The 27,265-nt window shown below is 42.4% G+C and overlaps 1 protein-coding gene across 3 annotated transcripts in view; it reads right to left on the bottom strand.

Annotated features, from left to right (window-relative positions):
- Nucleotides 1-16,588: 16,588 nt before the first annotated feature.
- The window catches only part of GCLC (glutamate-cysteine ligase catalytic subunit), a 36,974-nt gene continuing 26,297 nt past the window's right edge, over nucleotides 16,589-27,265 (bottom strand). For 2 of the 3 annotated variants that reach the window (XM_038130498.1, XM_038130499.1), the window contains exons 9-16: nucleotides 26,637-26,775; nucleotides 26,013-26,125; nucleotides 25,251-25,343; nucleotides 24,426-24,530; nucleotides 22,271-22,352; nucleotides 22,070-22,173; nucleotides 21,857-21,977; nucleotides 16,589-18,290 (exon numbers count right to left, since the gene is read on the bottom strand). In XM_038130498.1, the coding sequence (XP_037986426.1) occupies nucleotides 18,085-18,290; nucleotides 21,857-21,977; nucleotides 22,070-22,173; nucleotides 22,271-22,352; nucleotides 24,426-24,530; nucleotides 25,251-25,343; nucleotides 26,013-26,125; nucleotides 26,637-26,775 (963 nt within the window). In that variant the 3' untranslated portion in view covers nucleotides 16,589-18,084. The remainder of the gene's footprint in view (nucleotides 18,291-21,856; nucleotides 21,978-22,069; nucleotides 22,174-22,270; nucleotides 22,353-24,425; nucleotides 24,531-25,250; nucleotides 25,344-26,012; nucleotides 26,126-26,636; nucleotides 26,776-27,265) is intronic. The other variant, XM_038130500.1, reaches the window with a different exon arrangement.

Genomic DNA, 27,265 nt, shown 5'->3' on the forward strand with positions numbered 1-27,265 from the left:
TCTTCAGGTACTTTCAGAACATCCTCTTTTTCTTCTAAAAATATATACTTCCTTCCTGTACCTCCCTCCTTTTTACATGATATAGTATCACCAAAGTCACAAATATTTATGGTGTTGGTTATTCAGTTTAGTTAGCTGAGAAAAAGAATCAAAAGAGAAGGTCATAAGTAAAACTGAAAGCTAGTAGAACACTGATGAGAAAACAAAAGGAAGTTATCCTAAGGACAGGGCTGAGAAGCAGAAAGAAAGCATGGTGAGTGTGAAGAGATGGTAATGAGGAAATGCTGCCTGGAAAAAAGATGGCAGTTTGAATAGCCTAAATAAACTGTAGAACTATAAAGAATACATACATTCATATAAAATCCATTGTAACATTATCTTTTTTGAAATACCAGTGGCAAAACCCAGAACCATATCTTATTTTAAAACAGCAACAGAATCCATACACTTCACTTGCTTGGAAATATTTGCTAGCACCAGCAGTCCAGCCAGCTGAAGGTAAACCATCTCCCTGGCTTTGCCAAGTACCTGAACCTTCCTCCTGCTAAACAAATGCAGAAAATCGGAAGGGAAAGATGCCAGGGACTGTCAGCACTGCTGCTCAGCTCTCCAGCTGGTCATTGGGCAAAGGGCAAATGGCAGGAGAACCACTCAGCATGGTGGGAAACGCAGCACCCTGTGCTCCAAGCCCAGCAGCAGCTCATCAGATAGCCCCCATCATTACTGATCCCTGGTGCCTTTTTTTGTACAGTGCTAATAATCCTCTTGGCTGTTTTCCAGCCCACATGACTGCCTTCTGCCTGTTGAAATTATCTTCAACAATTTGAGTTAGGTTTGGAGCCTTTCTGCATGTCCTAGGAGTGCTAGGGAGATGTGTCCCCACCCTGTCCTTACTGCAGCTCCTGCCTGAAGGCATGTAGGTGATGCCCTCCTCTCTCTATCTCTGCCTCTTTTTCATGTCTTAGAGCAAGGTGCTTAATAATTTTGCTGGGTTTCACATCACACAACTGGAAATTGCTTTCAAGGTCTAAAATATGGCCCTAGCCTTATTAACAGCTATGTGCTTTCCAGACAGGAGAGACCCTGCATATAAGTGCCATCTGCTTAAGGAAGTGTATGGCCAGGCAGTTGAACAGAAGTGCCCTGTCAGCTTCCCAGGTGACAGCTGGCTTCCATTGCCTGTTTGCTGTCAGCCCACAGGATGATCATGTAAAACCTGATGGCTGCAGGGATGGAAATAACAAGTCTTCTTTCACAACTGCCCCAGGCCGAGAAAGGCAGAGCAGGACTCATCAATGTTAGAAGCAAGGCTGGGCAGCTGCCTGTGGGAGCTGGGGACAGGGGAGCAGTGGGCTGCCTACCTTGGCTGCACTTCCTCCCAAAATCCTGGCACCTGGTGGCTCTGATCCCACTTTGCTCTCTGACCTCTCCCCAGAACCATAAGCAGAGTCTCTTCATGCTTGAATTGTACTTATTCTGCTGAGAAATTTGGAGCCGCTGTCATATACCAAATTACTGAACTTCAACTGACAAACATAAATCTTTAATCACAGTAATTTACCCTCAGTGTGCCACTGCAAGAAAACGGATCAAATTATGCTCCCAGCTCTGTTTGGGCAGTTGCACAATTTCCAGGAGCTTAAGTGAGGGGAGGATTTGGCCCCTCATCTCCCACAAGAGTCACAGTTGCTGCTCAGAGTACCTCCTCCCAAATCCTCTGAGCTCTTGGGCAGTTTTCCTTTCAAATTGCCTTGGAAGTATAAAAAAAATAGAGTAATCTGTTGAGTCAAGCTTGGCTGAATGTTTCATTGTTCCTTTGTTTCTCAACACGTGGAAGCTGATTTACTTCTGCTGCTATCCAGTTAGAGAGGAACAACTGCTTTATAAAAATAACACTTGGGAAGCACAAGGGAAAACAATTGGAGTTTGGACATGCATGGCCATAAGCCCAAAGAGAGTCATGTCTGACAATGAAGAAAAACTAAACAGATTTATTCTTTCTATATATAAAGCAAACTATGTTTTTAAATCCATAAGAACAGATGCCCTTTGTTTCCAATGCATGATCAAAAGCAGTGGCATTGATAGCAGGGGAAAACAGTTTTAATGCTTTGCTGGGGAAAATGGCATTGGCACTTCCCATCTTTGTCAGTGAACTATTCCCCAGCTGTGGCAAACAGCTAGCCATGGCTGGGGCACATTTGAACTTCTCCTGAAAGCCATGTTTACCCTTTTCCCTCCCAGTTATAGAGTTCAGTGCTTGCTCCGAGGTCACTGAGTAAGCCTGTTCGACAAGCTCAAGGTATTATTAGCATTGAAATATTCCTGAGATGCTCTTGTGATTTTTTTTTTACAATACTACCAAAGATATGTGCCTGGTGCCCTCCAGCTTGGTTTGTTACCCGGTCTCACTGCTTCCCTGATTTATTGTCCGCTCCTCCGTTTATCCTCTGGTTTCCCTACTACCTCTGGACCTTGCAATAAATCAGTTGGAATTATTCAGGACTCGAGTGACCCTCCTTCTTCCTGGTGAAGAGAAACACCTAGCCGAGGTCGAGCAGGTGGGCTTCGGACCTCTGGCAATATGCTAGTGCAATATTTATTTCCAGGCAGCAACTGAAGAAGCCAAACATATGATGGTAAGTACAAATGTGTTTTTGCCATCCACAGAGGGCCTTACTGAAAGCACAAGAATGAGCTCTAATGTTTGCACAATCTTGTGCTTGATTTCTTACTCTTTCTTCCTGGATCCACAAGAAATTTAGCTTGCAGCAAGAGGAGATTTTGGTTTTGCTAGGAAAACAAAATAATAGTTTTCACATAAAATCTTAAAATGTGTGGTAATCCTAACTACCAGAAGATGAGAATAATTTAAGAGAAACCACTTAAAGCACTTTGCAACAGTTTTGTGTCCTCTGGTAGTAGGAAGAGACTTTAGAATGTGGATACACTGCAGGCTATTTTATCTTGCCAGAAAGATGTGTGCAGGTACATGTGTTAGCAGAGCAATAATCACTTTCTTCTCTTGCAGTAATTTGAAATTTTATGCCATTCCTTACACCTCCTGCAAAATGGACTGTTAAGGACAGGGCCTAAATGCAGCAGTCACCTACTGTCTCTTCTAGATTTTGTAAAGGATGAAGCTTTTATCAAAATCACCATTTTTGTGGTTTTTGTGTTGCTTTCTTTGTTCTTGTAATTGCACAATTCAAATGCAACATTCAAAAGAAGTAAATGCTCATCAGAAACAGCCTTCTCTCTCTACCCATTGGATACTAATAACTGCTGTAGTGGACAGGACTGGACACCAGGCATACTGTACTCTTGATCTGTCTTCCTCTCCTAAAAATGTTGAACAAAACTTTACCCAAAATATGTTCAATGCATTTGCAAAGGACTCTAGGGGTATTGCCTTCATACATTTAAATAAACCCTGAGTGCAGATTAGGTTATACAACATCACCAATGAGTGGATAAGCAGACAAGAAAAATTAAAGATAATCTGCTTACCCATTCCAATTGGAAAACCTTCCTGCTGGATGGCTCTCTGCTGTCATTTACTGTCTGTTAATGCCAAGGTAACCTCAGTGCTGTAACTCTGCATCCACAGCAACACAGGTGAGGGAACCCATCCATCTAGCAGCCCACCTTGAGTTGATTTTATATGCTCTGGACATGCCCTTCTGTCAGGCAGTGGTTTGCATGGCTCTGCATAGTCTTCATAAGTAACACATCTCTGCTCTGAGGTGTGATATCTTTTAAACAAATGCCATATGGGGTTGAAGTTGAGGAGTGAAATATGAGGTCAGTAGCATTGGAAATACGGAATATTGGTCTTGGAAATCTGTGAAGAATGAGGATATGTGAATTTGTGCTTAGAAGATCAGGAAAGTTTCTCCAATGGCCTGTGAAAAGGGCACCAAGCTAGAAGATGAAGGCAAGCATCAGCAGAGGTAAGGATATGAGGGCATTGTTCATCACAAATTGGAGATATGAGGAGATGTGCATGCTCTGTCAGCTAAAACCAAATTGTTGATGTGACTTCCTATCTGTCATGTGTTACCTGACACAGGTAATGACCTCATAAAACATTCATGGATACGATCAGGCTTTATGGCACAAATTTGAGGAAGCATAACACCTATTAAAACTCCTTTGGTGCTGTGTTTTTCCATGGATCCTGGGTATGCCCCAAAACGTAAGAGTGGATTGGGGAGTAGCAGGGAAACAGGAAGGAGGGATATCCTTCCAGGTGGTGTCTGCCTTCAGAACATCAGGATATGCTCCTTACATCCTGCCCAAACTTCCTGATGCAGTATTTAGAGCCCCAAAAAACTTCTATTTGGAGAAGATCCCCTTCTGCTTTTAGTGTTACACTCTTTTAGTCTGAGATACTCAGAGCAGACCTATGATGCTCCATCACACACAGCAACGTTCTGGCTGCTTAATCTCAAAAAGCAACATCACACTCTGGACCAACCATGATACATTTTCTGATCTTTTCCTCTCTTTTCCTTTCTTCCTCTCTTTTTTTCCTTGTGTGTATCTCTGCCACAACTCAATCATTGTCATTGGACTACATTCGAAACTGGCCTGAAGCTGAATGGTCATTCATTTTGTGCTAGTGAATAGACCTACTTGGGTTGTGTGTATCTTGTACAGATTACTGGATTGGAAAGAAGTAGTAGCTGAGGTCTTCTTCAGGCAAGTCGAAGAAGCCTTATTTGATCAAAGTGATTTGGAATAGTCAGCATGGATTTATAAAAGGGAAATTGTGCTTATCCAAACTCATGACCTTCTACGATGAGAAGAGTGGCTTGGTGGATGAGTGGATGTTCTCTTTCTTGGCATTAGCTGGGGTTTCAAAACTGTCACCTCTAACATCCTCATGGACTGGCAGAGCAGTATGTGCATGATAAGTGGACAATGAGGTAGACTGACAACTGTGGACTTGACAGGCTTAAAGGGTTGTGATCAGTGGCACAAAGTCCATCTGGAGGCCTGTTACTAGGAGTGTACCCAAAGGTGGATACTGAGACCACTATTACTTAACATCTTCATTAATAACTTTGGTGATGGGTGATGGGACAAGCTCAGCAAATTTGTTGATGATTCAAAATTGTGATGAGTAGCTGATTCCACTCAGAAGGACTTGGACAGCCTGGGGAAAGGGGCAGAGAGGAATCTCATTGAGCTCAGTAAAGAAAAATACAAAGTCCTACACCTGGGGAGGAATAGCTCCATGCTTCTGTACAGACAAGAGGCCAACCAGCTGGAAAATAACATGGGAGAAAAAGGCCCTGAGTATCCTGGTGGACAAGCGGACCACGAGCCAGCAAATCTCCCTCGTGGCAAAAAAAGGCTAATAGTACCCTGGGCTGCATCAGGCAAAGTGTTGCCAGCATGTTGAGGGAAGTGACACTTTCCCTCTGCTCAGCCCTGGCATGCTGTGCCAGTGCTGGGCTCTTCTGGATGAGAAAGGTATGACCTCAATGGATTGGGTCCCATGAAGTATCCGAGAGTTGGTTAAGGGACAGTAGCAACTGTCACATGAGGAAAGGCAGAGAGAGCTGGGAATGTTTGGACTGGAGAAGAGAAAGCTCTCTTCTTTTTATTGGATATAAATAACAGATGGGACGATATGAAGAAGGCAGAGCCTCTTCTCAGATATCAACAGGATGAGAGGCAATGGGCACATACTCAAGCACAGGAAATTCTATCTCAAATAAGAAAACACTTTTTTATTGTGAGGATGGTCTAACACTGGCACAGGTTGCCCAGAGAGGCTGTGGAGTCTCCATCTGTGGAGATATTCAAAAGCCATGAGGACATGGTGTTGGGTGGAGTGTTCTAGCTGACCCTGCCTTAAGAAGGGTGGTACGGAGTAGACTAAATGGTCTCTAGAGGTTCCTTCCAACCTCAACTGTTATGTGCTTCTGTTCCCTAATTTCCCAATTGCTATGCACTTGAACTGCACTCTCCTTTATCAGGAAAGCATCCTGCACACATTACAGGTAACAGGCAGTTATATTAGACCCCCTCCATGTATGAGAACCTCTCTTTCCTATTTCAGACACAAAGTGAGGATGTAGCTTTTAAATGTTTTAGAAAAAGTTGGACATGCAGACAGTGTATATAAAAAACATTTGCTATATGAGACTCAAATGCTGCTTGATTTATACAAGGTTGAATCATAAATTTCTGAGGCTTTGCTCTTGCCTGGAGCTGCGGTGCTTGACCAGCCTCTTCATCTGTGAAGGGCTCCTTTGGTCCTGTATAATACATGATTTATCATCAAGTAGTGCTGGATGTAACCCCAAAGGCGTAACATTCCTCTAGTTCTGTAGAGAGTCAGGTGACAAAACCAAGAAAATATTTGAGTACATGAATTTTCAGATTTCATCATGTCTAATTTACAGATATAACCTGATTTTGCCAATCGAAGTTGGTGGGAGGCACATAAGCTACACCTGTATTAGTAATTGAAATAGTCAGGGGAGCTGATTCACCTGCCAGCTTTACTTGTATCCATGTGCTGACTTTGGCTAGGGTAATTTTCTTTACAGTGGCTGGTGTGGGGCTGTGTTTTGGATTTGTGCTGAAGGCAAGGTTGATAATACAGAGATGTTTTTGTTGTTACTGGTCAGAGCTTACACAGAGCCAAGGCCTTTCCTGCTTTTCACACTGCCACGCTGGCGAGGAGGCCAGGGATGCATGGAAAGCTGGAAGGAGACACAGGTGACCCAAGCTGACCAAAGGGATATTCCAGATCATAGGGCATCATGATTGCTATATAAAGTGGGGGGAAGAAAAAGGATGGGGGGGCATTTGGAGTGATGACATTTGTTTTCCCAAGTCACCGTCACATGTGATGGGGCCCTGCTCTCCTGGAGATGGCTGAGCATCTGCCATGGGTAGCAGTGAATTAGTTCCTTGTTTTGTTTTGCTTGCATGTGTGACTTTTGCTTTTTCCATTAAACTGTCTTTATCTCAACCCACAGATTTCCTAGCTTCTACCTTTCTGATTCTCTCCCTGATCTCACTGGTGGGGGAGTGAGCGAGCAGCTGTGTGGGGCTTGGCTGCTGGCTTGGGGTTAGACCAAAACATCATAGAGCTAAATTCTACCTGCCTCTGAACAGTGTGGCTGCATGCTGCCTGTGTGACTTGTGGGCTGTGCCTGCAGAGTGCAGGGGAGCTTGAGCTAGGGCTGTGCAGGGAATAAACTAACCATATATTTTTGTACAAATATGTGACCAGACAGGTCGTTTATGCTTTCCTTAGACTGTATCTGAGCCCCAAATATTTTCTGCCTAATGGGTAGGGCTAGGTATCCATTCCATGATTCCAAGTAACAAGTAATTCCATCAAAGTGTCTAGTTAATATTAACAGGCTCTTAGAAGAGTGTTGCCCAGGATGTGGCCTGTACCCATTAATCAGGTTATAAGACATCATTGGGAAAGTAGTCAGGCTTGAGAAGGAGCAACTAGAGGCAGATTAATACATACCTTAAGTAGTTAGGGAGATGATGAGAATCACTCGTGTTCACCTAAAACAGGAGCATGGAGCAGAACAGCTGAAAATGCGGCTGCATAGCAAAGTCAGTAGGAAACAGCAGGGCTTTCTTTACATTCTACATAGTCAAGGCTGCTAGACAGGTCGCCCTGTGAGAGGCCTCAGTCATCTCAGGAGAGGCACCTGCCTGTTCTGTGTGACTGCTGAGAGGGCTGGGCAGGCTTCACCCTGCTGTCAAGGAACACAGTAACAGGGCTGCAGCTGGTCTGGCTGTCTCCTGGGCAATGCCACTGTGTTTGGAGGGCCCACCCAGAAAGCTGAAGACTTCAGTTCAGTTGCATGCTCAGCCATCTCCAAGGAGGAGCCCCCAGGCATGGACAAGGCTCCCACTGGAGTAGGGCTTGTGCATGCTGGTGACTGGGAGTTTACCTGCTAGGGGACCTCTTCTAAGTTGCTGATTCTCTTCTCTACTCTGCTAGTGACTGCTTGAATTCCAATCCAGCTTCCAATGTCTTCCTGATAGGCTGAAGTCTGTCCTTTCTACTATGCCTGCTTCCCAATTAGCATTGAATTTTGTAAGAACATAATTTAATCAGACCAGAAAGCCAATGTTCTCTCCCTGGCAGATGTGGATGCTTAGGGAAAGAACACAAGGAACAGCTGGTACAAAATGGTCCTTCTCTGACTTATTTACCCCATTCCAGCATCCCATGATTTTGGATTTCCTTGGCAATGGTAACCAGAACACTGAATATTAAGCCAGATAATAACAATAATAGCAATGGCAATGCTATTATCTAACTACTAGCCACATCTTTTCCATTTGTTTGGCTGATCACTTGGAAAACCCTTCTATATTTTCACCTCTTGCAGTGATCAGTTCCACAGTTTAGTTAGATGATTCAATTATGTTTATCCCCCACACACCTGTTTTCAGGAGAACAATTTCTAAATTATTTTGTCTGCATCGTTATGAAAGGCCTTCTATTTTTCTGAAAATTCCCCTTTGGCCTTGGCCATCTCTTGCTCTGTTTTATGTGTTTTGAGATTAGGCAGGAAGAACCCTCACACCGCGCAATGTGTATTATACAGAGGTTTGCAAATATGCGCTCTTTTATTCTCTGTGGTAACAGAGTCCAATAAAAAGGCTGGAGAATTTCCATCCTTTCTCTCCACCAGAGACTCTTTAAAAACTATGTTAAGGAATTGGTTTAGGTACTCTGTGTGGAGATTGTGTATATGTAAACCCTCAGAGGCATCAGCATATCTCTCTTGGGTCTGACCGAGACAGAGTTCACTTGTCCCTCACTGTGCTGTGCTTGGCATCGGTATCTGGAAGGGTGTTGATAACACACCAGTGTTTTGGCTACTGCTGAGCAGCACTGTCCCTGTAACATTCCTTCCCTTCCACTAAGGGGCTTCACCTGGAGCCTGTGGCAAAGAACCTCAGGAGAAACCCAAGGTCAAACATTAGGGTTTTGGAGCCGGAGTTATAGAAGATCAGAGGCCCACCATACTCCAGCTGAAAGGGCAATTTTATAAGGGGGTTTGAGCTGCCTCAGAAGTTGTTGGGGCAGAAGCTTGTCACCTCTTGGCACTGTGATTGCCCATCCTATGCTGGATATTTAAAGGAAACATCCCCTCAATACCTCACACAAGCAGCGCTACATGGAGTAAGTGGATAGCATTGATTACACAAATGGGAAAACCCTATTTCCCAGGGATCCTAGAAGAGCTTAGGACTGGCCAGAAGCCAGAGATTTTGGAGCATTGCTTGAGAAAGTGACTTATGCCCAAGAAGAACCACCATACAACTTCCACTTTCTGAGAAGTGCTCTAACCACAAGGGTCTCATAATAACTTTGAAGCTAAGCCCTTCTTGAAAAACAGAAAGTGACCACTATTGCACTCGGTGGATACCCTGTTGCTTTGAATCCCTCAGTCTGGAATGGGACTTGAGCATTGCTGATTTGGTCAGTGACTGGACCTACACAGGTGCACCCCTCTGTTTGGAGAGGTGTGTGCTGAGATGCCTGGGAGGTCAAAAGTGGGTCTGGAGGTCAGGCCCTTGTAGAGGACAATAAATGAGCAAGGGTCTGATGCCTCAACTCATCTTGGGAAAAAATGTCACCATAAATGGACTTTATCACTCCTGATCTCCACAAAACATTGCTGTAAGTCTGCAAAAGACTAAGTTCTTGTTAGAATCAGTGGCACAAGCAATGTGCCACTTGCCAAAAGCTTCACCTGCTGTCCCATGGCTGATAGCCATCAGCACAGTGAGCATTTGTCATGTTGGACCCAGCTGCTTCCCAGCCTCACCCTCTCTTCAGCACCAAGTCCTGATGTTTCGACTGAGGCCGTTCCTGTTTTACCTCAGTAATGTTTCACTCTTTTTTGGTTTCTATCTGCCACACAGAAAGAAGCAGAAGGAGGATGGAACCCCCAGCTTTTCTTGGGGAAAAGGAATTACTCGGCTTTCTTAGCCTAGAAAAGGGCTGCCAGCTGCATGTCCAAAACTGGTTCCACGGGAGCCAGACACAGAGCAGTTCCTGCCCGCCTCGCTGTGTGCCAAAGCTAATGAGGTAAGAATATTAAGGCATTCCTTGGCAATCACTTGATGGAAGGAGAGGCTCAAAATTAGAGAAGTTTTTTTTAATAGTTTTTTTAAAGATAAAATTCTGCAAACACAAAAATTACGTGCCAGATTTATCTTGCCTGGACCATCAGGTTTCACAGACACTACTAAACTCTCCCTGCTATCTATGTCTTCTCTGACTTTTTCCTGTTCTGCCCACTCTTAGGTTGCCTCCTGACTATCACCTCACTTTATTAGGTGGGTTAACCCTTTGGTGGGTTATTCTCAGCTTCTCACCACTGCTGCCTGTCCTGCTGGTCTCCATTTCAGCTGTCTATTCTCCTGTCTCTGAATAAATGCAGAATTTCCTTTGCCTGTCTCCTTGCAGACAATTTAGAACTCGCTCTCTACACCAGACCTGTCTTCTTCTGCCCACACTGAAATCTGAGCTGCCAGATAAACTGAACTTGGACAAACTGGAGCTCCTTAGCACCTCCCTCTTTTCCTTCTTCCTTTTTTTTTTTTTTGTTTTTGTTTTTGTTTTATTTTGTTTTGTTAACCATATACAAAAAAAAGCCACACACAAGCTTGTAACTTGTGCACTCTGTCCTCAAGTCTAGGCTGCATAAGCCTTGCAGTCTTCCTTTATGATGTTAAGTAATGAGGCATTTTAAGAGGACTGTTGTGTGGCTCATGCCCATGTCTGGCTTCTCAGGTTTTTGGTGTCTCTTCCACCACCTGGGTAGTGGAAGCAGGCACAGCCTCCCATTTTTCATCCCATGGATTGCTGACATGGAGCTGCAGAGGGGCAAGCAGGCAGGGTAAAATCAAGAGGCAGAGCTTGCTCAGGAACAAAAGAAGCAGTCAGTCAGACAAGAGACTCAACCATGAAGATGTGCTATCTGGGGAGAGGAGGGGGTGGAAAGGGTGTGGTCCTGAAGGAAAAGGTAAGGCTGGCAGAGAAGGAAGTAATGATGAAGCTAGCCTTTCCCCCTGGAAAACATCTTTTGCAGTTTCTCTTGGCCAGGTTTAGCTTTGCTTCTTGGAGCAGGCAGAGCTCCTGGGAACACTTGGACAGAGAAGCTGGGATATGCTAGGTGCTAGGTACATGTGATTCAGATTTTTTTCCTTTCCTATCCCACAAAAAACATCAGGCAAGTTTCGAAACTGGGAACTTGGTGTTACATCAATGCTTCCTGCCCCATTGAAAGAGTTTTTGAAATTAGCTGCTAAATCACCAGATCCTGTTTTAGGGCCTGTCATAGCTGCTGATCTCCAATTGGAGGTATGCCATGAAGACACAGCACTAGTGTTCAGTGATTTCTGAAGTGTCTATAACGTCCTCTTGGAGGCACATGCCACCTGCAGTGTCCCAGGACACAGCCCAGAGCTGTTTTTTCATGATAGGTATTGGAGAATCTCCAATCTGGCTGATTTTGAGCTAGTGGGCTCCACCAGTAACAGTTGTTTACGAGGAAGTAGCTAAGACAAACCAAGTATAAACATGCTCTGTATTTGTTGATGATAAAAGATAGGAAGTGGGTGGGCAAGGCTGTCACTATGTCATCTCTCTCAAACTCTAGGCACAGCTAAGGAAAAGTTGTAAAGGCAGTGCGGTTTGATGATAAAATTTATCATAATGCCTTACATGTTAATTACAATTAGAACATCAGAGTCACCGCCTCACATCATCCTGTGGGCACTTCTAGACCCGCACTGTGCCTTTGGTTGCTATATGTCAGCTGTGAGGTGTTGTAGCATGGCATTGCAACAGTAAATGTGCTTGGCACCAAAGTTTTGACACTACAAAACTCTGTTGGCTGCATCAGGAAAAAACGAGGTAACCCCCCCTTTCAGGATGAAAGCAGAGCTGGAAACAGTTAACCCTTTGGTGATGTCTTGACAACTGGTGTGCTAACAGATGATCCCCTCTGGACAGTGTGGTCCTGGAAGAAGTGTTCCTCTTCCCAGAGAGCAGCTTGCTGTGGTATATCTCAAAAACTAACACAGAGCTTTGTACAAACATATGAGTACAGAAGGCACTCAGTGAGAAACACAGCAGCCTGCTGGAATTTTCCCTGGATACTCTTGTTGCACAGTTGTAATCCTCTAAGTTTCCTTTCTGTTCTGTGGATTTTGATTTTCTGAGGCAGGAAAATGTCCTGGCACTGTGTTGAGGTTCAGGGTAAGCATCACACTTTATCAGTTAGAAGCAAGGCCAAACATGCCATGAGTCACAGCTGGAGGGACTGAAGTGGGATGCTTGGCTACCTTCTCCCTTCCTAACCATGCCACCTCTTTGAGTCCCCGTGGCCTGAGTGGGAATGGCCAGATACTGATGACATCACATGTGCTGTGATGAATGGAAAGTGGAAAACCAGAATGAATTTCCAGGGATATGTGGGCACTCCCTTCTGGAGCTCTGCTTTTCATATGCATCTCTAAAAATGGCTGCATTTCTCCCCCACAAGAAGCTGTGGGATGTGTGCCAGTTGGGCTGCACTGGAAGTAAAGGGAAAAAGACAAAAATCTGGAATATGTTGTTTTATGCCATTCTCTAAGGAGTACCAGGCAGATTTTTTTTTTTAAAGAGTGAGTGAAGTTTGTTGTCTGTAAATGATTATTTTAAGAACAAGAGCAAACTGCATTTTAAAGGGGAATTCACCTCTTCACCTCACACGGTTGTTCAGGATGTATCATGTCCGGAAGCACTGGAATGTTAAATGTTTTAATTTGGATCATGGCAGTTTTGCTCCCAGCAATTGTGTGGCTAAACCAAACGTTGGTCTGGACTGCTCTTCAAACACACACAGAGGTCTGCCCTGCTTGTAGGGCATTTACACAGCACCTCTGCCTGGAGGGCTCCCAGCTGGGTTGTCCCCAGCAGCCCTACCACTGGCTTAATCTGCCGTTTGCCCCTTCCCAGCGGGATTGCAGCAGGGATGGAGAGGGATAACCGCTGCTCTGCTGTGTGACCCCACCGGGAAGAGTTCATGGGTTAACCTGTGAGTAGCAACTTGGCCATAAATCCACAGAGGATTTGGACCAGGAATGCCGCTGTGGCTCTGGTTCCTTTTCCCCTTTATTCGGCCGAGAACAGCTGTTTTCTCTCCCAGCTCACTGCGGTGCCTCTTACCTTAGGAGGACACCTAGGGCTGGCTCTGGCCTTAGCAGCAATGAGCTTTGTTCAGCCTCATCCCGTGCCTCGAGCACACCCCAGCGAGGACCCTGCCTAGTTTCTGCTCTCTGTGCCAAGGTTATTTCATTTTGCTGGCAATGGTCAAGCTGCCAAAGCCCAGGGATCGCATCGGAATTTATATTGCATTGCTGTGGTTCACCCTGCCAGGGTGAGAAGTTATAGGCAGAAGTGGTTTGTGCTCAGTGGTCCAGTTTGTGTTTGAGACATAGAGTGCAACAGCCCCATCTCCTGCTCTTCTCAGTCTGGGGGGTCTGGAGAGCTGGCTGCCAGCTTGGCTTGCCTCCACTAACATCCCATGCCATCCTCTGTCCTACTGCTCTTTAGAATCAGATGCCTGTATCTGATGCCAGTGGGATGAATAACACACAGAAACGCTGCAGAGTGGGATGAAAGGTAGGAAATGTGGGTGATGCCAAGTCTTGCTTCCCCTCAGCAGAGAGGTATTTTTTTGCTGGAAGGCTTTCCTGTTTTTCATTAGGCAGCTGTGTGACGGTCTTTGGGCAAGGAGTCCCAGTCCCTTGTGGTGCCAAGAAAAACACTCTAAGTTCTTGGCCTCTGAATGCCCATGTGGTGAGTAAGCTGGCAAGGATTAGATGTCCGGCTCTGCCTGTGCATGCACAGATGGGAACAGACGGGAAGGAACATAGTCCAAGCTAGAAAATGGTTGAAGGGGTAGAAGAAACCGAACTGAAAAATGCTGGAGAACTTGAGGTCGTCTTGGCACAGATGCTTCCCCAGCACAAATCAAAGAGTAGAGAGAAAAATGGAACCTCTCAGGATGGTAATAGGCTTCTCTCCTTCATTCTTTCCTTTTCCCTGACCCCAGTCACCTTTTCTGAACATGACCTGCCAGAGCAACACACAGCAAGCAACTCCTCACTGCCACACAGACTGGCTGTAGTCAAGGCACTGACAGTAAGGCACTCCTTAAGATTTTTCATCAAAATCTGTACCATCCTGTACCATCGGATAAAAATTGCTTACTTGTGATAATTGCATTTAACAGGAGCTTGGACTTTTTCCAGAGTAAGAACAATTGTTGTTGCTTAAATATTTTATAAACTATAATTTTTATGGCCAGAACACAAACTCTTAGAAGTCAATGATGAGGAGCCGTCATGTACCAACACTATTTTTTTGGGTACAATGTGGCTCTGGGTATTATTTAACTTTCCTTCACCGGGAAGTGAAGGAAAATTTACTTTTTACTTTCTCACTGTCAGCATGATTTTAGTTTTCCCTTTGTGTCATGTCACAGGGTTGTAACTTTGGAGTAACTTTGCGATACATAACTAAATTCAATGGCTAAATTAACATTGTTTTCAAAGACTGAGAGAAGAGTTTACAGCCATTTCTTGCTTATCGTAAGCCATAGTATCTTGCCCAGTTATTCAATTCATAAGCCAGCATTTACAGTTACACTTTTCTTTGGGAAAGACATTGCTTTGTTCAAAGGGAGACACAATGCTGCTACACAAGCTGCAGAACCCTGCATTTACTGCTGTACAGAGTGAATCCTCATACTTGAGAGGGAATGTGTAAAAAGCGTTGTAGCCTGCAAAGCCTTCCTCACATTACCTGTGGAGGAGAACCTTATGAGGAGATTCCTATTTCTAAGGGAATCTTATTCCAGGGAACACTGTATTTGGTTTGCATGGAGCCGTTTTGGTATTGGGCGGGCTATAGGGGTGGCTTCTATGAGAAGCTGTTGGAAGCTTCCCCCATGTGCAACAGTCAATGGCAGATGGCTCCAAGATGGACCTGCTGCTGGCCCAGGTTAAGCCCATCCTCAACAGTGGTAGTGCTTCTGGAATAGTATTTTTAAGAAAAAGGGAAAAAACTGCACATCTGCACTCAGCTGGAAGAGGGGAATATGTGTGAGAAACAACTCTGCAGACATCAAGGTCAGAGAAGGAGGAGGGGAAGGTGGTGCTCCAGGTGACAAAGCTGAGATTCCCTGCAGACCATGGTGAAGCAGAGATCCACCTGCAGCTCCTAGAAGAACCCCCAGCAAAGTGGATGGATGCCCAAAGGAGGCTGTGATCCTGTGGGAAACCCACAAGTTTCTGCCCAGGTCCCTGGCACAGGTCCCTGGCAGGACCTTTGGCCCCGTGGAGGGAGGAACCCAGGCTGGAGCAGGCTTGCACCACTGTGAAAAAGGCAAGCTGCTTGCAGAGCTCTGTGCACACAAAAAGGGAGACATTTTAAGGATGCAGGCCATGATAAAAGCATGGCTATAATAATCCAGAAACAAAGACATTTGAACATAAATAGTCTGATGCAAGAGAAAACTGGAATTGGATTTCATAGCATCAAGACCACTGGAGATCACAATGGGATCTCCTAGCTAAAAACTGAGTGGAAAGCATGAAGGGTGTTATTGGGGCTGAACTGAGGCCAAAACAGTGATCACTGAAAGTGCCACAACTGAAGCACAGTTAGTCTTTGGGCAAGGAATCAATCACAACTCACCTCAGGTGCCTGATACTTCTTCCCTTTCCCTTTGCCCACATGATTGATGGGAAGGTCATTATTTCCATGGAAGCATTTAATGACTGCAGAACCAGAAGTCCTGTATGCACAGCCCAAAGAAGTTTCTCATGCTCTCTGCAAAAGGCCAGCCAGGGCTTGAGGCTTGGACTAGGGTTTGCTTCTCTACCTGAGAGTGGGCACAGATAGAGCAGAGCCACCTCTAAGTTGTATTCAAAGATAGTGGCAAAGCTCGCCCCCGTCCCTGCAGCAGCTCTGGTTTGTGCTGACAGCCTTCACCACACTATAACAAACAGGCTGGATCACATACCTGAGCTCTTCATCTAGTGAATGTACAACATTAGACACTGCAACCATGCACGTCTCAAAAAACAGAAGCAGCTCTGTGTTCGATCGCACTCATCCCTTCTGGAAACATGCACACAAGAAATCGGGAGGGAAACTTCCAGCCACAACTTTTAAGGCATCATGACAAAATGTTTTCTATCTTACAGGACACATAGCTGGCCAGAAGGGTGATTCAATGTCAGCTGAAAGGGAATAAGGACATGTATTGAAGCAGTACCAGCAGAAAAGCATTCCAACTATTTTTAAGGGTTTTCCAAGCATAGTGGCTCATGCTGTGCAATCAGACAGATGCTACAATTTTAACGATAGGAAGGACTTCTTTGCTGTAGGAGTGTCAGACCATTTGTCTGAGTCCTGAGAAGCTCCACTGTGAACAAAGTAAGTCTGGATGAGTTGTACCTGCCAGGTATGCAACTCCTCCTTTTTTGAATCTAAAACTGTGGGTTCAAGTCATGCAAGTGACCAACACATACTGCAAATTTTATTTTTATTTCCTTATTACAGAAACTAAATTAGCATATGCCTACATCTTAACTGAAACAAATTCACCACTGCAGAGAAAGAGTATTCTTTTTATTCTCTAAAGCACACCTATGAACACAGAATGAAGTGTAATTCAGTACATAAAAGCTTCTTGGTGTACCTCTCACTGCAGTTTCTCCATCAGTTCTTTTAAAAAAATCATTAGATCTTAGGGATTTTAATATGCTTCCATAAGCTTTGCATCTTCTACCCCTAATGCAATTCACTTTTAGAAATCAGTTAAGAAGCTAAATCAAAAAGGCCCCTTAAGTTTGCTTTATTTACAGATGCAATGGCTGAATTGAAATAGATTACAGTCACTCCCAGCACCAGCTTCCAATTCAAAGGATTAGTGCATTCCAAAATTTCTCTTTAAACTGTTTTCTAGAGGGGATTAAATTGTCCATAACTAGAGCTATGTAGGTAATCTCAGTCACCTACATAAATTACCTTATAGAAAATAAACATGCGGACAAAAATATTTATAATTAACAAAATGAGAAACTCAACCTTCAGGAAGAATGGACAGAAGTTTGGTTTTGTGCTGCAGTCATTGTTGAGTATGGGAACAGCAGCAGGGTGGGAGAAGAGCAGTCAAGCAGGCTGAAGTCCAGAGCAGGCGTCTCTGGTTCCTTTGTGAAGAGAGCTGTATGTCCAGCTCTCATTTCCACCTCCCTTGTGACACATCTCCAATTACTACTTTTTTGTGAAATCATCGGGCAGATTTTTTTGAACTGAGACAGCATGCAGCTTATTTCAGAGGGGAAGAAAATAACTGCATCTGCAGGCAGGCTGACTTGCACCATCTGACTAAAGACAGATCTGTTCCTCTGAGTTTTACAGTTTACAAGTGGATGAAGGTCTTGTGGCATCTGAGAAACTACTGTAAGATCAACAGCTCGGATGCACATATATTTGTCTGTTCTTACATACTTTCAAAACCAAATAGAAGGAAGAAGTATCTGTGATTCAGGTAGATCCAGAAGGATTTTTTTTTTCTTACACAATAAGGTAAATTAGCACATTCCAGGTTAAAAAAAATTACAGTAAACATTCAGTAACTGGAATGCATATAATATACAAGTACCATTACATTTACAAAGCTGTTCATGACAATTTTTCTTTCTATATTAAGCATAAAAAAGTTACAAGCTAATTCACAATAACCTTAGTTACAATGTTATTAAAATACATTGATGTTAATCATAAAAATATTTTACTATTTACATGTATATTGTATAAACCTTAACAATAAGAATATGCCTATTTCAGGATGCCTTAAATGATTATTTAGGCAGATTGGCCCATGTTATAGTGCAGTATCCCTGTTTTGGTCTTCACACCATGAAACTGTACCAGATTCACAGTATCTTTGCTAGTGCTTTGCTAAAAGGCTTAATCTTTTTATTATTTAAGAAGCATTCATTCATTCATTACAAAGAGTCAGTTTTATTTCCACTTTGTTTCTTATTAAATCCCACCCCCAGTAGTTCAGGACACTCTGCCTGGCCTTGAGCGATTTGGTTGCATTTCCACATAAGGCTGTAATTCATTTCATCAGTTATCACGCTGTCTTGCTTGTAGTCTGGATGCTGCGCGATGAATTCCCTCATCCATCGAGCAACTGTCATTAATTCTCCTGTGGGCAAGAGGAAATTAAATTTCACAGTTTCTACACCTAATTTAGCAGCAGAACACCTAGAGTTCTCTGCACTATATCCACAATTAATGAGTAGCCCATGCTTTCATGAGAAACAGATTCCTGAGAAACACATTCCTATACTTTTTGGTTTTCAAATATGGCTAAACTGCAGGCACAATTAAGCTGATCTATCCCTGACAGTCTAAAAGACACTTATCTGGTGCAATTTTCCAACTTTCAGATGTTCCAATGACATAATGCAGAGAGAAGAAGCAACTGGAACAGGTGCTACCAGCAGATTGTACAGCAAAAGGTCTTAAACACTTCATTTAACAGAGAATCTGGCTGAGATGAATCAACAGACACCTCTGCACTACTACGTTTATATAAAGTAAGTTTGTAGTTGATCCATCCAACTGAGCTGCTAGTTTTGATCAAGCAGCCTGGGCTTATTCTTTCTCCCTCTGGCAGCTACTCTAGCACAAAATAGGCTGGTTCCCAATTATACCAACTTCTGGTTTGTACACAGTGCCTCTGCTTCACTCCACAGTTCTTGGGTTGGTCAGCAGGTACCTCAGGGTCCCCAGCACCTCTGCAAAAGGTCACTGAATGACACACACCATTTGCAGGAGACTGGTATCCTCATGAAGCTGCAGCTGGGGGCTGGCTGGACACCAGTGTCCAGGCTGCTGAATCTTGCTCCTAAATGCAGCACATGCAAGTAAACCTTAACCTTAACTACTGCGAGTTTAAGGTAATTCCAACTGTTAAGACATTAAGATGGGCTGATGGGATGCACAAAGAGCCTAGAAAAACTTTCATGACTGGCTACCAGAACATCAGCTTCACTGTGAGAGTGGAAAGAGTCAAGGGCTTCCACTACATAAGTCTTCGGTTTAAGAATATTATAAAAAGCAAGAGGAATCAAGTTAGAGAAAGCATGAAGGAACACACAAATAAAAAGTAAAAATAGTCCAACACTATTTAAAAATATCCTAGCAGTGGTTTTGAACAGATGTACATGAAGACAATTCAGAAAAATTTCAGAAAGTACTGGAAAGAAAAACAGAATAAAAGAGGTTACTAGAAATCAAAATGCGCTTCAAAAACCAGAAGCAATGTTTTAAAGGAATGAGGCCAGAGTTTACACTTCTACATAAGAAGGCAGGAAAAAAATTACCCAAGAGGCTTTATTTGTTGAAGGCACTAAAAACTCAACATGAAAACTTTCTGACATCGGTGAGAAGCAGGGGGCCTGCAAGAAAGTCAGTGGAGGCGATGAGCAGAGTGAAGCTTAGGAAGAGACACATTTGAAGTGCAAGCCGTGCAGGCGCCAGTGCTGCAGGAGCCGGGCAGTGTCCAGTGCACAGCAACACAGACACCTAGTGGCCAGGCAGCCCAGCACTCCCCGTGCTCACCCTGCTGTACCCTGCACACCTTCACGGCAGCACAGCCTGCAGCCCTCAGAAGCACTTGTGGGAGTATGGCACCACTGACTGCCAAAAGGTGAGATACCTTCCAGGCAAGGAGAGGCAAAGGGAATTGTAAGTTCAGGAGCAACAATATATGGAGAGGTCCACACAATTATGAATGCTGATGACAAGTGAGTAGATAAACACGATCCTACAACACAGGAACTAGAAGGTGAATCATGGAGTAACTGTGAAGAGCATTTAAACACGAAAAACTACAGAATTACTTTTTTTTCAAAAACCATATAATAGAACTGTGTAATTTCTTATTATATGACTTTAAGAGCAGCAGAAGTGTAACTGCTTCAAGAAAGGTAAGGCAAAGATCATGGAAATCACATCTGTGAATGCTCATCAAGCTCTGTGATTACTGCACTGCAGGCAGCCAGGAGCCAGGAGAGCACACCAGGACAAGGACCACTTGATGCTGCTACCTCAGTACTGCTTGCATTAATAACTGGTGGTGGTCAGCAGCTGCTGCCTGCCTAGCAGATCTGTAGTCTCACTGAGTGGTGGCAGTCACACACCAGCTATACAGAGACCAAGAGGGTAATACCTTGCTGTGCTGCAGGAGAGGAGGTGACTGAAGCTCAAATCAATTATGCCAGAGCAAGGTTACAGCCACAGCAGCTAAGGTGTCACTGGTCTTAATTCATGAATGTTCACCATTTGAGAAATCTGAAAAATGGCCACTCTTTGTGGATATGACTCATACTAAACAGGCTGTGGACCAGAAACATTTGATTTAAGATCGAGAGTAAACTGGAATAATCCAAAGCTCACAGCTGAGAAATATTGTGGCACAGTAATACAATACCTAATGCTTTTTTATTCTGTGAATTCTAGTTCCTAAGAAGCTTCATTTAAAAGTCATTTCAGTTCGTAAGACCTGAACTATAAACCCTACACTCTTATCTACCTAACTCTCACAGCTTTTAGGTCTGTGTAAATAGAGGAGCTGACTTTTGCAACGACTGCAACTTTGCACCAGGTAGCAAAGTTTTTCTTTGGTGGGGAACACCTGCAGCTGGTCACTAGGCCTTAGGGAAAAGGCCTGCTACAGTTATGGATTCCCTGTTTTCTCAAGACCATTTCTCTGAAGGAAAAAAAAACCCCAAACAACAGACAAGGGAATGTTTAAAAACATGTTACCATTCTGAAGAACTGCTAAAGTAGTGAATTACCAGATAAGACAAAATCCTCATTTCCACCTCAGCTTTGGAAAGGTCTTTACCTAGAAGCTTCTACAGCAATTTTCAGGAACTAAAAGGGAGTGCAGCACTTTAGTTTAAAACTTGGGGGGGGGGGGGGGGGGGGGGAGAGGGGTAAGGAAAAAAAACATTCTTGACTTAGGAGGCCAAAATTAACCATCTAGCTAAGTTTACATCAATGCAGTTATACAGGGGATTTACACAGAAAAAGTTAAAAAGTTGGTGCAGACTGAGCTCAGCACACAGCTCTGAATTAAGTTTAGCCTGCATCTTTTACTCATTATACTGCTGCATTTTAAGAAGAAACATAAAAAGTCATTATGCACCTGTCTTGAAAAACATTGCAACGTGGGTAAGAGCCTGCTCTGCTGTGCCTTGAAGAAGTTCTGCTACTTACAGAAGGACTTTGTTATTAGTGAGCTAAAGTCTAGGTCCCAGGTCTAGCAGACCTGAGTTTACATTTATGAATGCTTTGGAGTCACACCAGTAGTACCAGGCAAGCATCAGATCCAGCCTCAAATACTCTTACAACACTCAAGTGACAGGGCAAAGTGGACTAGTGTATGTATAAACTACTACAAAGTGGACAATACAGTGGCAAAACAGCAGTAATTGGTGTTGAAAAGCAAAATTGAGGACTGGGTACATACCACCCTCTAAACCATGATTGTTACTCTCTATCAGTTACTGTGAATTTAAGTGGATCACTAAACATTAAAGATCCAAAATAGAACAAGATTTAAGCCAGAGAGCACACTCCAGTCCTTTGCTCTAATGAATCAACAGCTAATGAGACATCCACAGGTCCCATCAGTCTTAGCCAACTGAAAGTGGAAAAATGCCAAGAAAGTCAGTCAATGTCCAAAAATATCAAACATACCAGAGGCTCTCTTTTTTATTAGCTTCAGATAGTTTAGGATGGTGCATCTTGTATCCACATCGACTTCCATATTTTCAAGATAGGAATTCAAAATTGGGATCAAACCAGGAAAGACTCCTTCCTGTGTAAGAGAACAGAATCAGCATAAAACACACCCAGTCTGGTTTCTGGGAGGGTAGAATAGAATGTATTCCAGGTAGAAGAGGCTATGACCTTCCCATTGATAATTGTGTCAATGCTCATTAAGGTGTACTCTTCTGCGTCGGTGCCTGTCCCATTCTGTGCAGAGCCACATCCATCCAAAACAGCATTTCCACCTTCATGTGTGACAAAGAGAAAGGAAAAAAATGGTTAGAAGGCAAGACATGTGCTAAACATCCACAACCACGTTAGTCAGATTACTTGATGTGATACCTTTGCATATATCTTTTCTGAAGTAAAACATTCCCTGTCGTACAGCATCTCTTTTCTGGGCCACCTTCATGTTTTCATCCACCTGGCAAAAAAAAAAATTCAAGAGATCTGTGACATTTTAGAAAAGTTAATCTATCAAACTGTCACATTTGTGTTTCATAAGTTGAAATATCTACTATATTTCTTTCTATTTCATCACACAAGGTCAAGCTATGAAGCTAAGTTTTATTTCATTCTTCAGTGTCCAGGACATACCGACCAATAGATGACATTTTATGAAACTGGGTCTCCGGCAGAATAGGTAATGGTATCGTGTTAGAACATGCTATGCTAATTTCACTTTGGATGAAAACACAGGAACAGTTACAATTAACAGGTTATACCCCTTCTGGCAGTCTTCTTTGCATATTTAGATGCAATTGAAGTAAGTATGGAAGAAGAAAATTTCAATTTCCCTAGCCATAATTTGCTGCTTTTATTAACAAAATCATCACTGTCTTTAGAAGAATTATCACTGTATTAAACAAACTTTCAGAAACAGCATTCAAGTACTTAAGTTTGTATGGGAATTGTATCTATTGCATCCCAAACACATTAGATATTTAAACTTAGATTGCTAGCAAAAGAAGTTCTAAATTTCAGGCTACTCAAAAGTCCCCCAAACTACAACATTTGCTCTGCAAATGACATAAGCATTGCTCTGTCTTTCTGGATGGAAGATTTTGTCCAAGTTCTTTGGTTGGTGTGTTCTCAGGGAATTACTTAACATCATACAGCTTTTGGACATTAGCTTTACCATACTGTCTTCAGAAAAAGAGATATAATTTGCTGAATTCTTTGTCTGATATTTAACTAAAGGCTATGCAAAATCTTCACTTACTTCCTACCTTCCAAACCTTTGTTTTCAATTCACTTTATATTATGAAACCTATTTACACAACAGGTTGTTTTGGAAGTTTGAAAGAACTCCAGTCCCAGCTGACGAGTGTTCAACCACATTCAATCAGACAGCCAAGATTAGAGTGAGATTAGCCCCATAACCCCCTATTATTTTACTTGAAAGAGGCAGGCTTACCAATGGTTGTGCAATTCTGTGTTGCATTACCTGCCAAATTGCTTGGCAAGCTCAAGCAATTTTAAGCCCCCCAGCCCTCCAATTCTGTTCAGGTTCTTTCAGCACCTGACCTCTTATTTACTCTTAACTGGTAGTTAAAATTTTTGTGCTTTTGAGACACTCAAATAACAATGTAATTATGTAATCTAGCTGCTAAATTGCTGCATTATTCGTGGAGTCTGAACTCCCTGACATGTCCTTTTAGAAGTCATACCAAATCATACCATATATGTATGGTATGATTACTGTAAATTTACGACTTCAATATTTTTCTCCATTTTAATTGAAAAAGCTCTATGAAAAACCACAGGATACTACGGCTATGCTAGATTTTCCAGCGTAAAATCAAAAGCCTTCTGCCCTACAAGATCTTTTTAAAAGCTAACTATAACATGACAGGAATATCCATCTAAAAAGACATTTTTTGGTCAAGTGCCTCAGAAAAAGGACATGCAAGGACAGTTTCACACAGAACAGTTCAGCAATTGTGAGGCCAAGATTAAGGAAAAAGTACATTTTGCATGGCTTGTCTGTCTAAAGGCAAGCCACAGCTGTGACCAGAATCAACAGTATTTGTTTCCACTCAAATACTGTGTAACACTAAACATACTGAACTCCTCCTTTCCCTCCCCTCTACATACAAACAAAACACAGAATAAGAGCATGAGACACAGGCAACATTCATGTTAAATGAGTCTAAACCTTTTATTTTGAGTTCCACATATTTCTCCCCAGCATGCAAAATGGGGGAAACGTACCCATTCCCAGCCTCAGAACAGCCATGTGACAATGGTATTTCTCAACATTGCAGCAGTGCAATGCTAGTGCACTCTATGTTTAATTCCATGAGACAGCAGTAAAATATTTGTTTAATATTGTAGAGTTTAAATTAATTCAAAGTACTGGTACAGATGAAAACTGACTGGAAGATAAAAATGACTGTTCTGTAAGTGGACAAATATTATTCCCTAGCTTGCAGGGGATAAAAATCCCCTTGATCCATTGCATTTAGCTCTAACAGATCAGATCTTTCACACCTACCTTGGACAAAGGAATGAGAAAATCCAGTTTATATGACAGAATCACTCTGGTTAGCAATACCACAAACACAACATAAGCAGAGTTTTCAAAGTCTGTTAACTGGACCTAGACACGAAAGGAGCAGAGATTCAATTACTTTGGTGGGAACACACTCATGCAAGGACAGCCTGGAAGAGTTTGACTCAGATGTTCATGCTGGCACTTGTGCTCACACACGCTCTACTCGCCGAGGGGCGATCCACACGCGCAGTCACCAGCACTGACTTCCAGCGCACAAAGCACGCACAGGCTGCAATAAACGCAACCCTGCAATTCGATGCAAAGCACACTCGTGTTTCAAAAGACTAAGAACCTGCACCTTCAGGCTCTCTGATTACAGAAGTATAGCAGCATTTAAATTTCCACTCTAAAAGGATTAAATCCAGAGAGCTTAGAAACAGACAACTATAGAATAAAAGCACTTTGTGAAAAAACTAAAACTGTGACAGTGGAATTGTTCAGTACCAGGAAATGTCCTAGAGAAATACAGTCTCTAGAAGCTAAATAGGGCTTTGTTTACTGCTGCTTTAATACAAGCCTAATTCCTTTCCCCATCACCCCAAATCCATTAGCATGCGTTGATGTACTGCAGTGGATTCTCCTGTCAGTTACATTCCCACAGTCCATGTCTGATTAAATACTGCTGTCCACTTCACTTGCATCTAGCAAATCAAAGGGGAGAAAACACAGCACAAGTAATAGGAGTTTGATACTGGATGGCAGAATGCCTGGTACTTTTCCACTTAAAAGGAAATGTGCTCTTGTATATACTGATGTCTTCCTTACCTCCATAGGTCTGAATTCCACTCTCCATCCAATATCTGAATTTGGAGGTGGTGGCTTAAACCTCATTGTCTGCCAGTTTGTAGACTGAATATTCTGAAAAGCACATGAAATAACCTGTCACAATCACGATGCACATTATTCTATAATATAATTGAAGAAAAATGAGCAGATAACTAGAGCCCTAGTGTTTTCCGTGGAACAGCGTAACAGGTTAAAGAAGTGGTTCCAAACTAAGTGCTGTAATTTCCTAAAGCCCACAGTACAACTACCCAGCCTAGGAGCAAATATGTTGTGCCTTCTCATGCTATTTTGGTTGAGTATTATGTACAAGACACTAAGGGACTGGCATGCAGCTGACTTTATTTTTTCACGAGGGGCTGACACGTCCTGAACTAAAAAGGCCTAATATTACCACAGCTATTACCCCATAAAGCTGTAAAAGAGAGATTTCTACATAAATAAAATACAAACCAGGTTTCAGGAAGCTTTAAAAACTGACAGTTCCCCTTAACATTTATATACATAGCTATAATTTTGGCTCTTCATATTTTATTAAAGTATAAGCCATCACCTTCTAAATAAAAGATAAAATAAATAAATGAATGTGCTTATAACTGCAAAGTCATATGCTAAAAAACTACCTGAAGTGAAAAAAAAAGAAAAAATTCTTAGCTAATACAGCTATCCTCCAATTTAGTATTATGAAGATAAGCAATTATATATATATATATATTTATTAAATTCCTCTAAATTAGACATAACCTCAAAATGGTCGGATTCATTTGCATCATCTAGATGTATTTTCTCCTCAAACAAAGTCAATGGGTCTCGAATGAACAAGTGTGCAATATGCTGTGCCAAAAGGTGGTCAATACCTACAAAATGAAAATTCAAACATATCAAAACAGGCTCTAGGAAATTTTTTTTACAAGACTGAAAATATCTAACACTACAGTGCTACCTCAGCCCACCACATCCTGTTAAAGTGATGACTTCAGGAAGGAAGGAAATGATTAAAAACAGCAAAAAGCCAAAAACCAAACAGGTTCTTGTTTGGAAATGGCAGCTGAATATTGGTGTGGCTACCATTCTTCCTGTTTTCTGATGCATTCTGTGCCACGTTTCCTAAAGCAGTTTGTCTCTCTCCATAAAAATAAACCATGAATTCCAGCTTGAGAAACTCAGTTTGATGCATTAGGGACAGTTTCTGTTACAAATGAATCCTTTTAAAAAACCTCTCAAGACCACTCTGCACAGATACTTCCTGAGTAACAATCACTCTGAGGGCTGCACAATGTTTGTAACAAACAACAACAAAAACTATAAATTACCCCCACACACTGCAAACATAATTCTTAACCTGCTCATAATGAAGCAAACACTTACCTTCCTTTATTAGGTGCTCGTAGATATCTTTGTCTATTGTCAAATCAATGTCATTGTATTTTTCACCACATTCAGATAGATAACTGTCTATGGAATCATATCTGGATTTACTGATTCTATAATGGTTGTTCTTCAGTGGCTATATAATTTAAGAATACAATATTTTAACAGCTTGTTAAAAATGTTACCTAAGTTATGCTCACTAATGACACTTATGTTGAGAATTACTATCCTATTTAAAAAACCTTACAAGCTCAATTAAAATTATTAAAAGCAGGAGTCTTATATAGGCTCAATATAAAGTGATTCTGGAATTATGACTATTTTGTTTACAGACATATATATCTGAGCAAAAAATAAGTCATGACACATTTACTAGAATTCTCTAGATGTAGCAATGTTTTCCTGATGTAATACGCCATTACCCCCAAGCACCTGGAAAGCATTAAACACATACCAACAATTTCACTATGTGCACACTGTTAGAGATGCCCTTAAAATAGGTAGTTCAAGAAATATTTCAAGTAAATTAAAGAAATTATTTATTTTATGTAATTTTGTAAGTGCCTTGAATGGAAATTCCTGCTTAGAGAAACTCTGTAAGTTCTGATACCTGGCTCTCTTGATTT

The sequence above is a fragment of the Motacilla alba genome, chromosome 3, assembly GCF_015832195.1.
Source record: "Motacilla alba alba isolate MOTALB_02 chromosome 3, Motacilla_alba_V1.0_pri, whole genome shotgun sequence".
Lineage (NCBI taxonomy): Eukaryota > Metazoa > Chordata > Aves > Passeriformes > Motacillidae > Motacilla > Motacilla alba.